Genomic DNA, 16,031 nt, shown 5'->3' with positions numbered 1-16,031 from the left:
TGGACATTAGGTCAGAAGCCCTGGTCAGTTTTCCACATTCCTTTAAAGGCTATGTGGAGGTCTCCTCTCAGTTATACAGCTTTGACCCTTAAGCACCCCTGAAGGACTTTAAGTACCCCAGGTCAGAAGCCCTGGTCGGTTCTCCGCATTCCTTTAAAGGCTATGTGAAGGTCTCCACTCAGTTATACAGCTTTGTTTGACCCTTAAGCACCCCTGAATAAAAACTTTAGTTTAATATTACTAAAATTTACAATTCGACGTTTCGACCTTTATGTCAAGGTCATCTTCTGGAGCGTACAAATATACACAAGAAACAAGCTATACTACAATCAGACTGGTTCGTTAAAGACACTGACCAACTGCTACCACAATTGTTGGCCTGACCTCTGTTGAGGAAAAAAAAAAAACGTTGATGTATAATTTTTTTTTTTCCACCAGAGGTCAGGCCAACAATTGTGGTGGTAGCGGTTGGTCAGTGTCTTTAACGAACCAGTCTGATTGTAGTATAGCTTGTTTCTTGTGTATATTTGTACGCTCCAGAAGATGACCTTGACATAAAGGTCGAAACGTCGAATTGTAAATTTTAGTAATATCAAACTAAAGTTTTTATTCAAACACGGTAGTTGTCTCCATAATTTCCAAAAATGCAACTAGCAACTACTTTTTTTAGGTTAAGAACATCGTTATAACTAAATGTTGGATCCAAAGTATAGATTGACAAGGAGTAGGATCCAACACAGTATCTCTGGTGTGGTAGTGAAGATTTTACAGAAATTGGTAAACACTCGCATACAGAAATGGGTAGACAAACATGCTATACTCTGCAAGGAAGCGCATGGGTTTATTCAAGGAAGGTCAGGTTAGGTTAACAATTTGCTGATATTTTATAACAATGTTATGGTTGAATTGGATAAAAGGAATGGATACATCATAATAATCTTGGATTTTTCTAAGGCATCTGATAGAATACACACATGAAAGGCTGTTGCATAAACTGGAGAATATGGAATTGGAATATAAACTTTTGACTTGGATCCGGGGATTGTTGAGGTATCATAAAGTGGTATACAGTGGGTGTGAATCTTCCAGATTTAAGGTGACCAGTGGTGTACCTCAGGGTTCAGTCCTATGGCCATTATTGTTCAATCTACACATTAATGACATCAGGCAAGGTCTAACATCAGATCTGCAATTGATTGCTGATGATGTGAAGATAGGCAGGGCAATCAGGAATGATGCTGCTGCTGATATCCAGCACTTACAAAATGATTTGAATAGGCTGGAAATTTTGGAAAACGAAAATGGCTATCAGTTAAATAGTAAGTGTAAAGTTATGCACTTTGTGATTAGATTTCCAGCAGCATATCATATTAGCAGGATTATGCTACAAGAAACTGAGGAGGCAAGGGATCTTGGCATATTGGTGGATAGGAATTTGAAGTTCAAAGGTCACACAGCGAAAGTACAAATACAACGCAGAGGATAATGGCGATGTTGAAGCAAACCTTGACATCTAAGGATAAGGAAGTCATTTTGTCTCTTTATAAGGCCACACCTGAATTATTGTGTGCAGATTTGGTCTCTTGGATTCAAAGGGGATAAAGAAGCCATGGAAAGGGTGTAAATAAGAGTTACAAAGATTATATCTGGATTATGGGAATTGGATGATGAGAGCAGATTGCAAGTATGTGGATTACAGATTCTGGTTAACAGGAGAAAGAGGGGTGATGCGATATAGGTCTATAAACTTTTGAATGGGTGTTATAGGATATTGATCTAATGAAATTTTTCATTATGTGGAAAATGGGGAAAGAACAGGAGGCATCCATAGAAGTTAAGTTTGTTCACAGTCGAGAAAGGGGTAAGAGCTAGGTTTTTCTCTCACAGAGCAGTGAGTGAGTGGAATAGTTTGCCTATAGGGATAGTGAGTGCACCCAGTGTGAATGAATTTAAGGCAGGGGTCGGTAACCGGCAGCCCATGGGCCGCATGAAGCCCAGGTATGCATCTTTGGCAGCACATAAAAGGTTGACCATACTTACATGGCATGTGGCCCATATGCTGAATTATTTAAATAATACATTTTATAATATGAATAATAAATTAAAAATAATTTTATACCTATACTTTGTGATATCGCTGTGCAACTTGGTGCAAGTCATTATGAGTGGGGATAACAAAGGCGACTTCATTCGACGAAAACTGAGATTTTGGCACACTTCTGCAGTCGTGTTCCCTGGTCAGTCTTTTAACATAATTCAATAATATCAACTATTATTTTCAGAGGATATATATTTGTTAATAATAATTTCAAAAATGGATTCAAGAAAATGTAAAATTGCAGATGAAGGATGAATGATGAATGGAACAGCAAGTACTTCTTTATTGAAAATGTGGGGTTAAGTCCCTTTGTCTTATATATCATAAAAGTGTTGTTGTTATGAAAGAATACAATATCAGATGTCATTACAAGAATGTCGTACTTTATCTCATAATCTTGTACTTTAAATATTTCTGTGTTTTTTAAGATTGATATAATAAAAATGGATAACTTAAGTATTTTTTCACTCACTATTTTCTCTTAGTTAAACACTTGCGGCCCAATTATTAAAAATAAAAGTTGAATGTGGTCCATGAGTCTGAAAAGGTTGCCGACTCCTGATTTAAGGGAAGGTATATGACAGCTGGTTTTGGTGATTTATAGCCTCCCTTGATGAGTTCCTGAAGGTCTCAAATAATAATAATTATTTGAGACTGTTGGATCATCCTTCCTGTCTTTTGATCTGCCATCTTGCTTTAACGTTGTTCTTATTAAGGTTAATTAATTGTATGTTGATTACTAATCCAAATATAGGGAAATTTCTATTATACTGCGCCACCCTATATTCAGATTAGTCTATGCAAAATAGTGTAATCAAATATTAATTAACTTTTGCAGTCTAATGTTTATATATAGGACGAATTTTACATTAACATTTGAGGTTCCCGCTAGGTCCGATAATTTTATGAACGGTGCAGTGGAAAAGAATCAGGCTAACAACAAATTGAAATCAATAAAACAAAACATTTAATGCAAGGTTATATAATATATGCATAAGCATACTTTGGATACAAGATAATGCAAAATTAACTCAGTTCAACTACACATAACACTCACTTGACTTTTGGTATTAAACAATGAGCTTCAAAATCTAATTTCTCCTTAATAGGCAAAGATAGTTCTAAAGTTCTTTACCAGTGAAATTCACAGCAAATATTTTTACAATAGTATTCTTTATCTATCCCTTAGTCAGAAATCACATAGCTCAGTCAAGAGATAGCTATCACTTTAAGGGGGGGGGAGATTATTAATCTTCTAGCTTCGGCAAAATTCAGCATAAACATCACAGTTAATGTTAGGATTTAACAGAAGGAGATAACTCTTATAACTTCACTCTAAAATGCTATAAAGTACAACTGTTCTTACCGGAATAAATCTTTGCACATATTATTCACTGAGGCACACTTAAAACTTTAGTTAATTATCACACTGGAGCTACACATTTCAAAAGTAATCTTCTTTAAATTAACTTAATCTTTAATTTCAGCACATCACATAGGCAGACACACTTGCACTAGAAAATCTACTTATTCCTCATATACTACTTTACAATAGAATCAGCTTTCTACTAATCTTCCTTGAAAGCTCTGAAATACAACATTAACTTCAGAATGCCATATCAATATTCTGAGTTGTCAATTTCCATTTCGATTCTTCGTAATCTGATCACAGCACTTAATTCTTTGTACTACAGCCTCTTATTTAACTCCGTGCTGCCAATAAATTATTTCCTCATCTCTATTGTACTGTTCTCAGTGCCGTTACTGTGCTGAGTGCTCCAATTGTACTCAGTCCCTAGTTCCCTAGTTCTAGGGCTAACTCTGCCGACCAACTGCTACTCACTGACTTTTGTTTTTCTCTCGCTTTCCATTTATATATTTTCTCTCCGTTTTCCCGCCAAAACTTGTTCTCACCATCTAGCTCAAATCAATTCCGTCTCACGTCCATAACTCTCGCGCTTTCTATTTTTAACTCCATCTCCATGACAACAATTAGAGCAGTACCTAAGCATAAGCATTACATAACATTATACTTTTACATACAGAAATAAAATAAAAGGATATTTTTCAATTCAAATAATATATAATTAAATATGATGAATACAAATTCTTCTACTATTAATATAGGAATAAATAAAATAATCTGAACGTTATTTTTATACAGAGTCCTTTCCATTATTAATACATATCCTAGATTAAATAATTAAATAAAAAAACTCAAAGGTAATTATATGAATAATAGTTTATAACAAGAGATTTACATTAAATAATATCTACAAATGTAGTCTTTGATATGGTGGATTATGTTGGATTCTGAAAGGAGTATTAATAATTTTAATTTCTCTTCATTCAGAATCCAACAAGACCTTCAGGGAGTCAGGGACTCAATAATATTCTAAAAATTCATAATAAAACATCTATGTTTTCTGGTTTGAATGATCAGTCACTCTGATTTTTTTTTTTAATTTATAAGTAGTTTATTTCTTTTTCTGTCTTTCTTGTTGCACTTAAAGCAACTTGCCAGCCTGGTTGGTCAAGTGGTTAGTATCCACTCTCCAGCCAATAGGCTGCAGGTTCGAATCCTCCCATTGTGGGCATGGATGTTTGTGATTGTCTGTGAAAATACTAGTGGTGGTGGTGGACTGTAGATGGCTTTGGTTCATTAGTTGGTGTATTGAGTGGCGGTGATAAAGTTTTAGAGTAGGTGCCCTCCCTCAATGACTCTCTGGACTCCCTGGAGGTGTCATGTAATAATAATAATATTTTTTACTGCACCATAATCTATATTTTCTCCTATCTGTTCCTTGCCTTAGCAACTCCTAATTCCTTTTTCAGATATTTCAATATTTGATGTTTTCATCTTGCATCTCATTCCAGTGATTAAGAGAGGCTAATAACAAGGAAGCAGGTTTACAACTTTTAGCTACCATTACGATTTTGCATAATGTAACTAAACAATGTGTTCAAAACATAACCATCACTAGATGTCATTCATGGAAATTGAGTAAGAGGGTAGTTAGTAAGAGAGTGAGAACTAGATTTCTTGCATAGAGAGTGATGAATGAGTGGAACACATTGCCAAAGTCAGTTGTGTGTGCTTTGTCAGTGAATCATTTCAAGGCAAAATATGACAAACATTGTACAGGTACTGATAATTGTTAATTACTACTACTAATAATAATAATATTTCCACTTTTTGCAAACAGCAAGTTCTTCATTAGTTCTTGATAATTCATTTTACTACACTTGATACTATTTCTTACAAATCATGTTATACAAATAAGATAATGCAGTTAAGAGTATTATAAAAATATAACAGGAATCTTATATGTTATTAGAGGAATTTTTATACAGACTTTTTCATTTGAAGGTGAGTTAGTCAATCTCAAGTGGAGATAGCAGGGTTGTTTTTCTCCTAGAAACTCAGGTTTTTCATCCCATGTACAGACATATCAGCCTTCAGAACACATGCAATTTACAAACAAAAATACTGTTGGTGATGGGTGGTTGACGGCAGTTGTGTTGTAGGAGAATTAAGTAGTAGGGGAGATGATTAGATGTGCGTAGTGGAGTAGAGAAGAGTGCCCTCCCGTCATAATAATATACACTGAACTTCTGTCCGTGCAGTTAGCCTAGTGGCTGTGCGCTTTGCAACCATATGCCTGGGAAAGGAGTGTCCTAGATTCAATTCCCATCAGTGATGTGAGGAGCTGAAGGATCTTCCTCAGCCATAGCCAAATTAGCCGGTCTTGGGCGTGGACAGTAGGTTCCCCCCCCCAGCTTCTCCTGGGGTGTTTCATCCTACAAAGAAGGCAAACCAGCCTCGAGAACTCAACACTATGGATATAGCGGGACGTAGAGCTGACCACCTTATCCTGTGAACGGTTTGAGGCCTGATGATAATAAACCCTCAACACCGCAAGGTAAAAGAGGGTAAAAGGAAAATGAGATGAGACGAGACTGAACTTTTGTAAAAATTCATGCAAAGAAATTTTATGATGCAAGACATGAATTCTAAACATGGATCTAATCTTATATTGATATAGTAAAACTATAATCTTCATTTCGCTGCTCAAACCACAGTGTCATTATACTAGCCTCAAACTGCATTTGTTTAAAAACTTTTGCACAGTGCAAACAGAAGACATTTCCCAACACTTCACTACCATACTTTCGACAAATAAATTAAATAAAGATAGATCTTAAATCACTCCATGTTGTTCCCCCATAATCTCCTTCCTGTACAATTCTCAATCCCCATTAGCTAACTAATCCATAATTCACTCCTGCTAGTCTTCCATTCATTCCTAATCTGCTTAACTTACAAATTTGCTTATTTTTATTATTTTCAGTTTTTTAATCAAATATACTATTGTTTCATTTTAACAGCACTGTATAGTTTAGTTAACTCTCACTACAACAAAAATGCCCACTATAACAATTACCAAAAAAAAATCCCAGTCAAGCCACAGTTTTATTTTATAATATTCCACCACAACAACTACTCCTTTGGTATCTCTACAACTTTGCTATAGTGAGAGTAAACACTACTGTAACCAAAAAAAAAAAAAAAAAATGTATACACATTCTGATTAGATAAGTTACCCTGGATCCTATTATAATTTGATCAAGAGTTAAAAAATTAATGTTTCTGTCAATCCAGAAACATTGATATGATGCTCATAGCTTCTTACCACTCAAACCTGTAAGAAGCTTTTTATAAAATGAAATCATATAAATGAAAATATAAAAATAAAATATTCACTATACTGTTTCAGTTCATTTTCTTAAATTTGTTTTCTAAATGAACATCATACAATTACAATGCACTGTTGTCTATTCAAAAACATATTATGAATAGACAAAAAGTATTTTATGCAAATAATGCTCACCTTGCTTGGATTCCTCAGTATGGGATGCCACTTCAATATCTCCCTGAAATATAAATTGTTTCTAACAAACATATGTGAATTATAAAAGCACTTTCAAATTTAGTCTCTTAACAGATACACATCTCATGAATTCTGTTCCCCATGCTGCCGTATAAAGTGCCTCCCATGCCACTTTTTTTATGAGTTTTAGTCTGTTTGGTTTTTTTTGAGTGGGAAGGGGTCTTTTCACCTTTTTTTATTTATTTTTATTTTATTTTATTTTTTTTTTAAAAATCAGCATATCAAGTTTTAATCTAAATTCTGACTCAAAGTATTTAAGAAATGGTCATTGTCTATAATAGCACATATACTTTTCTGAGAGATAACATTTTCCTAGAAACAATTTTTCTAACTATATATGCTAAATTTTAAACCTAAGGTCAAATGAAAATAGCTAAAAATATTAGGTAAACATACAGTGTCCCTATACTACTATTTGAAATGTGTGAAATATTGCTGTCATATGGTCATACAACCATACAGACATTATGGCTCTATGACTGAAGTTTCATGAAGAATGGTTCACTGGTTGAAGAGTGATTTAGGAAGCCACACAACAGACAGCATGGTAATCTAAATTTAATTTCCTTATAGAAAGTAAGCTAAAAATTATAATCAGATTTTGAGTGGATATTTAACAGAATTTTTATTAATACTTACTGTTATTCTTCTTCGAATAAATCTAAGGTACATTTCACTTCTGCTATTAAGAATAGTAATTTCTGCTAACAGAACATCTAATTCTCTTGGATCAAGCCTGAAAATATTAAAAATGTATCATCTTAATGCAAAAAAATAACAAATCAAAGAATTTTGGACTAAAGTTATTATAATTTGCAGTCATTTCATTACAATAACACATTTATAAACAAAACGTACAAACAACACCATTACAAGAAAGAATTTTGTGATAACTTTTAAAAATTATTCTTTATAAATCAATAATCTGTGAAAATAATAAACTCTTCTCAATTAGAAATAGTTAAGGCAGAAAGTAACTACAAAAAGCAGAACATTTTGCAATACAAAAAAAACAAACTTACTTTTCTAATGTCCTGTGTGGATTTTGCAAATGCTGTTGAACAGAAGCCACCTATAATTTAAAAAAATTATGGTTTGTGTGTGTGTGTGTATATATATATACATATATTCATTTCTAATTATTTCTAGATTACTCAGATATACAAAGACGAAGGAATAAGGAGGTAAATTAAACATATAATATATAAAATTACCTTCTTTTTAAACTGTCTGTTGGCTCTAAATTCATCTAGAATTCTTTTCACTTGTCTATCACATTCTTTTTGAATCATTTCTATTACTGAATACAATTTTCCTGGGCCTTTAAAATAAATATTAAGAATTCCATATATTTAACATATATATATATATATTTAACATATATTTATAAAATTAAAATTTAACTGACTAGAACCTGAGAAAGTATAACAAAAACATTTAATAAATCACGACTAGTTTCATCAGTTCCGACTTCTTCAGGTGAGTAAGAAATAACATAAGACTTATAAAAATAACAAGGTAAAAAACATGGACTTTCCAGCTTAATAAAAAGAAGCAGAATAGTAACAGTCATATTCGAATAGGTGACCATGTGCTACTGTTGGCATGAGTTGAATGTGTGTGACAGCTAATTTTAGAACGCCAGTATTGGATTACTGTGCTATGGGAATCAGGCAAATTGTAGCTTAGATTGTTGTTCAAGTGTGAAAGGTCCAGAACTATTTCTTTTGATTCTATAATTCGTCTTTCAAATTCATCCTTGCATATATAAATTGGTTGTGCAGTCCCAATCAACTTGGTGTGGCCGTTCTTTGAGGTTAGAGTTTGCAGAGAAGAGAACATGACTGGAAAGGGTGCCCGCTTGTGTTCTACTGTAGGAGATGTCACATCTATGTTCCTCAAGACGAAGTGAAACAGATTTATCTGTCTGGCCAAAATAAGGTCGACCACAATCGCACATAATTTTATAAACACCAGGAAAATGCAGTTGGTTGTGTTTTGGTCGACTCAGAAAAGAAGGAAATTTTGGCAGAGTAGTATAGTCGGTCTTTATGTTGAATTTCTTCATAATGCTAGATAGTTTTGGGGCTGATAAGTGGTAACTGTATATGAGTGATAGGGTTGGATTCATCTTCTTGTTGAGGTTGTTGGCGTGGTCTCAAACGTTTAGTGATGTTACGAGATGAATATCCATTATTTAAGAAGGTGTTTTTCAGGAAGTTAAGCTCTGTTTGAAGGTCTTCTTCTGTGGAAGTGAGACATCTTGCTTGATGGGCAAGGATGGAGATGATGCCCAGTTTCTGAGGAGGGAAGTGATGAGAAGAGCCTTGCAAATATCTATCAGTGTGGGTGGTTTTTCAAAAAAGTGAAAATTTAAGACAGTCAGGTAATCTACTGATCTTTAGATCCAAGAAGGGGAGAACACCGTTAATCTCTAGTTCTGAAGTTCACAACAACAACAATTTAACACACACACACACACACACACACACACACACACACACACACACACACACACACACACACACAAAATGCATCTATTTATATATACTGTAGTCCTCCCCTTATCTTCAGGGATACATTCCAAAATGGATATCTGAAACCGCAGATAGTACCGAAACCTATATATACTATGTTTTTTCCTATACGTACATACTTATTATGATGAAGCCTAATTTATAAATTAGTAAGAGATTAACAATAATAACTAATAATAAAATAGAACAATTATAACAATATACTGTAATAAAAGTTATCTGAATGTGAATGGAATCTTAGCAACTTCAGCATACGTTTTTTTTTCTACCCTTTTGAAGTCGAGAACTTTCATCTTTTCCCCTTAAAGGAAGCACTTTATGGCTTCTCTTTGGCATATCCAAAGTATTGCCAGCATCAATACTCTTGCACTTCCTGGCCATTATTCAGTAAAATAAGGGTTATTTGAATGCAAGCACTGTCATACTGTGACAATCGATTTGATAAGCAACTAACTACTAAGTAACTAATGTGCAGGTAGTGTATACAGTACAGTGCGTACACTACCTGAATATGATGAGCTGGACAAAGGGATGATTGATGTCCTGGGCAGGATGGCGCGAGATTTCATCACACTACTCAGAACGGCATGCAATTTAAAACTTAAATTCCGAAATCATTTATTTTTGGAAGTTTGCAATTAACATTTATGGACTGGGGTGGGTAACTGAAACTGCAGAAAGCAAACCAGCAGATAAGGGGGGGGGGGAGAGAAACTACTGTACAAGATAATTCTTAATCACATGCCTTTATTATATGTGTTGTGTTTTAAGCCTACACGTAAGCAGGAATATTCATAAGAGCAAAGGGTTGCAATAATTTCTGTTAATGAAATATTGCAACAGGAAGTACAAGGAAAAGCAGACAAACAGAATAAACTCTCTGAGGTTATTAGCTATGAATGCATCTGGTCAGTTGCTAGTGGGAAAAAAAAAAATTGCCACAATGTCTTTAGGATTAGAGTCAGGATAAGAAATATAGAGAACCAACCAAAGCTTCTGAATCAATGTACACCATGAGAAGGTGAGCCTAGTTATTAGTATCTACTTGAATACTGAATAAACAAACAGATTTTTTTTATATGATAATTACACACATGAGAGGTTGTACATCCAATACGACATAAATGCTTTGCATGGGCAGAAAGTTAAAGAGAAAGAAGAAATGTGTTAACATTAGATGGTTGGTCTGAAAACTGGTATTATGACTGTACTCTAGGAAATACAGTCAGTCCTCACTTTATAATGTATGCAACTTATGACCAGTTGTACTTATGATAGCTATCATATTAACTCATTCACTGAATACCACCTCACTCCTGCAACCCATGGACCAGGGTGTTATTGCTACCTTAAAGGCATTTATTTAAAAAATCCTTTTGCTTAGGCTATTGCTTCTACTGAGAGAGAGAGAGAAAGCACTGAGAGACCATGAAAAGGAATATAATATCCTGCACTGTACAAAGACTGTAGAAGTAGAAAGGAGTAAGGAGACAGCAAAGTGCATGAATGGCATGCTTACGATGCTGCTGAAAATACAGGATTCACAGGATTTGACAAAGACAAAGCCTCAGGCAATGTAAGGTATCATTAGAATGGAACGTGTAGTGAATCAAGGACTCAATGTGCATAAGAAACAAAGCTGTTCCAAAAGAGAGTAGTACAAAGAATGAATAAAGAGGAAGAAAACTTGGTTCTGAAAGAGTTTGAAGATGTGAAAAAGGGTAATGCAGCTTCCAATGAGGAATTAATAGTTTTAGAAGAACATTTGGGAAGGAAATTATCAATGCCAACTCTTTTGAACAGTGACTATGGAAATATTTGTAGTAAATGCAAATAGTACAAACTGAACTGAATGTCTATGTAAAACAGAGTAGAATAGAGTAGACTGATGAGAAATGGATCATTAATTAACCTAAGTGCTCCCTTCTATAGTGAGTCAAGTATTAGGGGCCTTAGAGGCAGCACACACACCACTTAAAATGTGAAAAGCGTATTCACTAGTTGGACTATTTGTGATCTACATCTATTTTTATCTGTTTTGTGTTTTTCCCTTAGAAAATTAGTGTTTTATGGTATATTAGTGTAGATTTTCATGTTTTTAGTGTATTTAGTGTTTTATAACATATTTTTGTTAAGATATTGCAATATTAAATATAGTTTAAAATGGCACTAAAAATGCAAAAGAAATGTAATGCTAAGAAGAGCAGCGAAGTCGAGAACAAAAAGGCTTGCTGTGCTAAGGAGATTATGGAAGATATTGAAGAGGCTATTGTCAATAAATTAATCTCCAAAATAGTAAAAGTAAAGCAGATTGTCAGAGAGATGACGATGGAATTACAAAAAGATGAGTGATAGTTTGAATGAACATATGAAGCAAAAAAGAAACAACAAAAATCAGGTAAGTAACATTGTTCGTAAAAAGAAGGATGTTATTTGGTATATTGATTCTATAATGAAACATGCTGTTGATGAACTGGTTATAACTTTATAAATTTTTCCCAAAACAAAAATTCCAAATATAGCAAGCAATTCAAAAACAGAAAATAAAAGTAAATGAGATTGCAATTGTAGTAGGTACTAATGAATTAACTAATGACAAGTTCAGCATGAGAGAGGACATAAAAGGGTTGTTAGAAGAGGCGAAAGTGAAAATAGTTGGTATATTACCTCAATATGATAAAAATGAATTACGAAGAAGGGCTATGATGGTAAATGATTTGTTGCGTAGGTAGCGTGTAGAAGGAATGAATGCAAGTTTTTGGATGTGGGGAGCGAGTCTGAGGGAAGATTGGATTTGTTTAAGAGGGATGGCTTACACTTGAATTTAATGTATATGGTATCAGGAGTCTTGAAAAACTAATAAGTGCTATGAGATCTTATACAAAGAGTCAGGGAAACTAAATTATAATGCGAAGAATGGTGAGAATATGAGTGTAAGAGCGACAATGTTATATAACTGCATTAATGATGGGAATAGGCATTTTCATGGAAATTTCAAGGGGAGAATGATTTTGACTTTGTGTTTGTTCAGTTCAGACCCATCCATCCAACTTGTGCAAAGATGTATACATGTATAAGGCACTAGAGAAGAATAGAGATCTGCAAGTTGTTTAACTGTGTCATGCAGACTGTAGATAAGAGTATACAAAAGAACATGCAGGTAGATTACTGTCTGTTCATAAATGCTAGGAGTATCAGAAACAAAGGGGTAGAGTTTGTTGCATTGGTCAATATGTTGGGAACTCAGATTGTAGGCATTAGTGAGACCTGGCTATCAGAATCAGAATACTAACTGGTAGCGAGTGTAAATGGTATTTTTAGGAAGGATAGACAGGATAGGAGAGGAGGGGGCATGATGACTTTAATCCAGTTAGGGTTTGAGACCTATGATTGCAGTACTAGTAACAGTATTTCATGTGCCAGTGAGTTTGAAATCATCTGGTGTGAGGTGGAATCTAACAAGATCAAATACATAGTGGAGTGTTGTTACAGACCAGGTGAATCAGTTACTAGCAATGAAGAAATGCATCATCAAATACAGATGATGGGTGAAAACAGAGTAATCATAATGGGAGATTTTAATCATTGAAATATTGATTGGATAGAAGTAAAATATCATGAGAAGCATGAAACTGAATTTATTGAGCTTTGTGAGACAACTTCCTCAAGAAGCGTGTGGTGACAGAAGAAACTCGAAGTCAAAGAGTGTTAGATTTGATTGTCAAATGTTTAATTCGATAGTGACAGTGATCATGTGAGAATCCCTTGGGAAGTGGCTAAGTTTATGAATTTTCCATTCAGAAAAGGTTACATGCTGAACTACAAAGTAGGAAATCATGACCAATTGAGGAGTATACTGAGTTCAGGGCAATGGTATTGGTTGCTGGAAGGGAAGATATCGACAGTGCATGAAAAGCATTTAAAAAATACTTAACTTATGCAATATCAGAATGTATCCTGAGAGTGTGAAGAATAAATAGGGGGTAGGAGTCAAATGGATGTGTAATCTTATTAAGCAAGAAATTCATAAGAAAGGATGATGTGTAACGAATACCATTATGAAAATTATAAGCTGCAGGCCAGAAGAGGCACAACTATTGTTGTGCCTTTTCCAGCCTGTTGAAAAAAAGCAAAACCCGAGTATGAAAAGAAACTGGCTCTGCAAGCTAAAGACAACACAATTTTATCAATATGCTGCAAGTAAAAGAAAGAATGAAACTGAAAGAATAATTCTACTGATTGCAGATGGTGCAAAGGTTACAGATGCAGAAGAGTGGTACTCATTAGTACAGATGCTAATGAGTGCCCATTTTGCTAAAAGCTATCAACCTGGTGTATGCAACATTGAGTTCACTGCTACCTCTTCATTGGATGAAGAAATTCAGGTGTATGAAGAGAAGGTATTAGAGCTGTTGCACAAACTGAATAAAAATTCAGCAATAGTGGCTGATGGGATATCAGCATAGGTGCTAAAAGAATGTTCAGCTTAACTGTCTATTCCTTTGACAAGGCTATACAATTTGAGTCTCAGAACAGGGAAGATTCTGCAAGAGTCGTATGGTAATCCTGTTGCATAAAGGTGGTGCAAAGACCAATGTATCCAACTATTGACCAATCAGTATCTCAGGAGTGGTGGTGGTGGTGAAGATTTTGGGAAAACTGGTTAGGACTCACATTCAGAAACGGGTTGACACATAGAATCTCTACTTTGCAATGAATAGATGGGTTTACTAAGGGAAGTGTTTTAGCAACTTGCTCACATTCTATAATAATGTTACCATTGAACTAGACAAGGGGAACGAATACACCATGATACCTTTGGATTTTTTTGACAGACTACATCATGGAAGACTATTGCATAAATTAGATAATATGGGTTTGGATTATAAAATATTAGCATGGTTGACTGACAGATATCAAAAAGTGGTATATGGCAAGATTTAAGGTAACTAGTGGTGTACAACAAGGATCAGTTCTTGGTCCACAGTAATTCAATTTCTACATTAATGACATCGGGAAGGGTTTTTGACAGGCAACTACAGCTATTTGCTGATGATGCAAAGATGGGTAGGGTAATTAGGAATGCTGCTGATATGCAGTGCTTGCAGAATGATTTGAATAGAGTGGAATTGTGGGCATGTGAAAATGGTTATTAGTTCAATGTTAATAAATGTAAGGGCATGCACTTTGGTGTGATTAGATATCCAATGTCATATTATATTGGTGGGATTAGCTAGAAGAAACTGATCAGGCTAGAGATCTTGGAGTGTTAGTAGATAGGAAGTTGAAGTTCAGGGCCATGTAGCAAAGACTGCAAATACGACTCAAAAGATTATTGCAATGCTGAAATGAACTTTCACATGTAAAGATAACGATGTCATTTTGCTTCTATCAGGGCCTTGATAAGATCTCACTTGGACAATTGTGCATAGGTCTGGTCTACTAGTTTCCGTTGTGATTCTTATACAGTTTAGAGATAGAGAGAGCACAAAAATGATATCAGAATTGTGGAATACTGATTATGAAGACAGATTGAGAATTTGTAGCCTACAGACACTAGCAAACAGGAGAAAAAGGGGTAATATGATTGAGACTTACAAACTTCTGAAAGGTCTTACAGGATTTCAGTTGATGGAATTTTTCATTTTATGAAGAGTTGGGAAAGGACAAGAGGACATCCTTGGAAGCTGAGAATGAATGATGTTAAGCAGTGGGTGAGAGCTAGATTTTTTCTCTCATAGAATGGTTGGAATGGATTGCCATTGGATGTCATGTGTGTACGCAGTGTGAATGAATTCAAGAACAAGTATGATAGCTTTTGCATGTAGTATGTGGCCTCTGTCAATGAGTTCCTGACTCTGGAGGTCTCTCTTAATAATAATAATAGTCACAGGCATGAGGCAATAACCTATCTTCCAACTCCCTTCAGCTTAAGCCACCTAAATCAGTTGTACACATCAGTTGAAATTTTGTAATGTTTCCAACAAGCAGTGCAGTCCAAGTACCTACAATATATCAACTTAATAAAACAGACAGAGTAACAAAGTGGTGGCTTTCCCTTTCACAAAGGTGTATCGGTGCACCAAAGTTTATTTCATATCCAAATTCAAAACCATAATCAGATCCATTCAGTCTGAATGGTCAAGTTAAGCTCATGATAATGTACAGTAATTTGATGACGATGAAGATGGCCACTTCTTAGTAGGCTGAACTAGTGTTACAGTCATAGATGGCATTTCCTCCTACTACAGATGCTATGCTTATAGGCACCAGTCAGTTGCCATAGTCCTTTTGTGTCAACAGGTCATACCATCAGAAGGGTAGAGTTGGCAATTGGATGAGAGAGAACATATTAACCATCACCAACCTTTATGACTTGGACATAAAATATTATTATTATTATTTATTTATACGGGTATTGCATGGAGTCAAAAGACTCATTGC

The 16,031-nt window shown here is 34.8% G+C and overlaps 1 protein-coding gene across 4 annotated transcripts in view; it reads right to left on the bottom strand.

The window, feature by feature from the left end:
• Positions 1 to 16,031, bottom strand: part of Cog4 (conserved oligomeric Golgi complex subunit 4) — a 321,056-nt gene that overhangs the window by 223,398 nt on the left and 81,627 nt on the right. For all 4 annotated transcript variants that reach the window (XM_090397413.1, XM_090397410.1, XM_090397412.1 and 1 more), the window contains 4 exons: positions 8,265 to 8,371; positions 8,073 to 8,122; positions 7,690 to 7,786; positions 6,991 to 7,033 (listed from right to left, as the gene is read on the bottom strand). In XM_090397413.1, the coding sequence (XP_090253539.1) occupies positions 6,991 to 7,033; positions 7,690 to 7,786; positions 8,073 to 8,122; positions 8,265 to 8,371 (297 nt within the window). The remainder of the gene's footprint in view (positions 1 to 6,990; positions 7,034 to 7,689; positions 7,787 to 8,072; positions 8,123 to 8,264; positions 8,372 to 16,031) is intronic.

Source organism: Typopeltis vanoorti, chromosome 9 (assembly GCF_054136105.1).
Source record: "Typopeltis vanoorti isolate ZY-2024b chromosome 9, IOZ_Tvanoo_1.0, whole genome shotgun sequence".
Lineage (NCBI taxonomy): Eukaryota > Metazoa > Arthropoda > Arachnida > Uropygi > Thelyphonidae > Typopeltis > Typopeltis vanoorti.
This window is presented reverse-complemented; position numbering and strand designations above follow the sequence as displayed.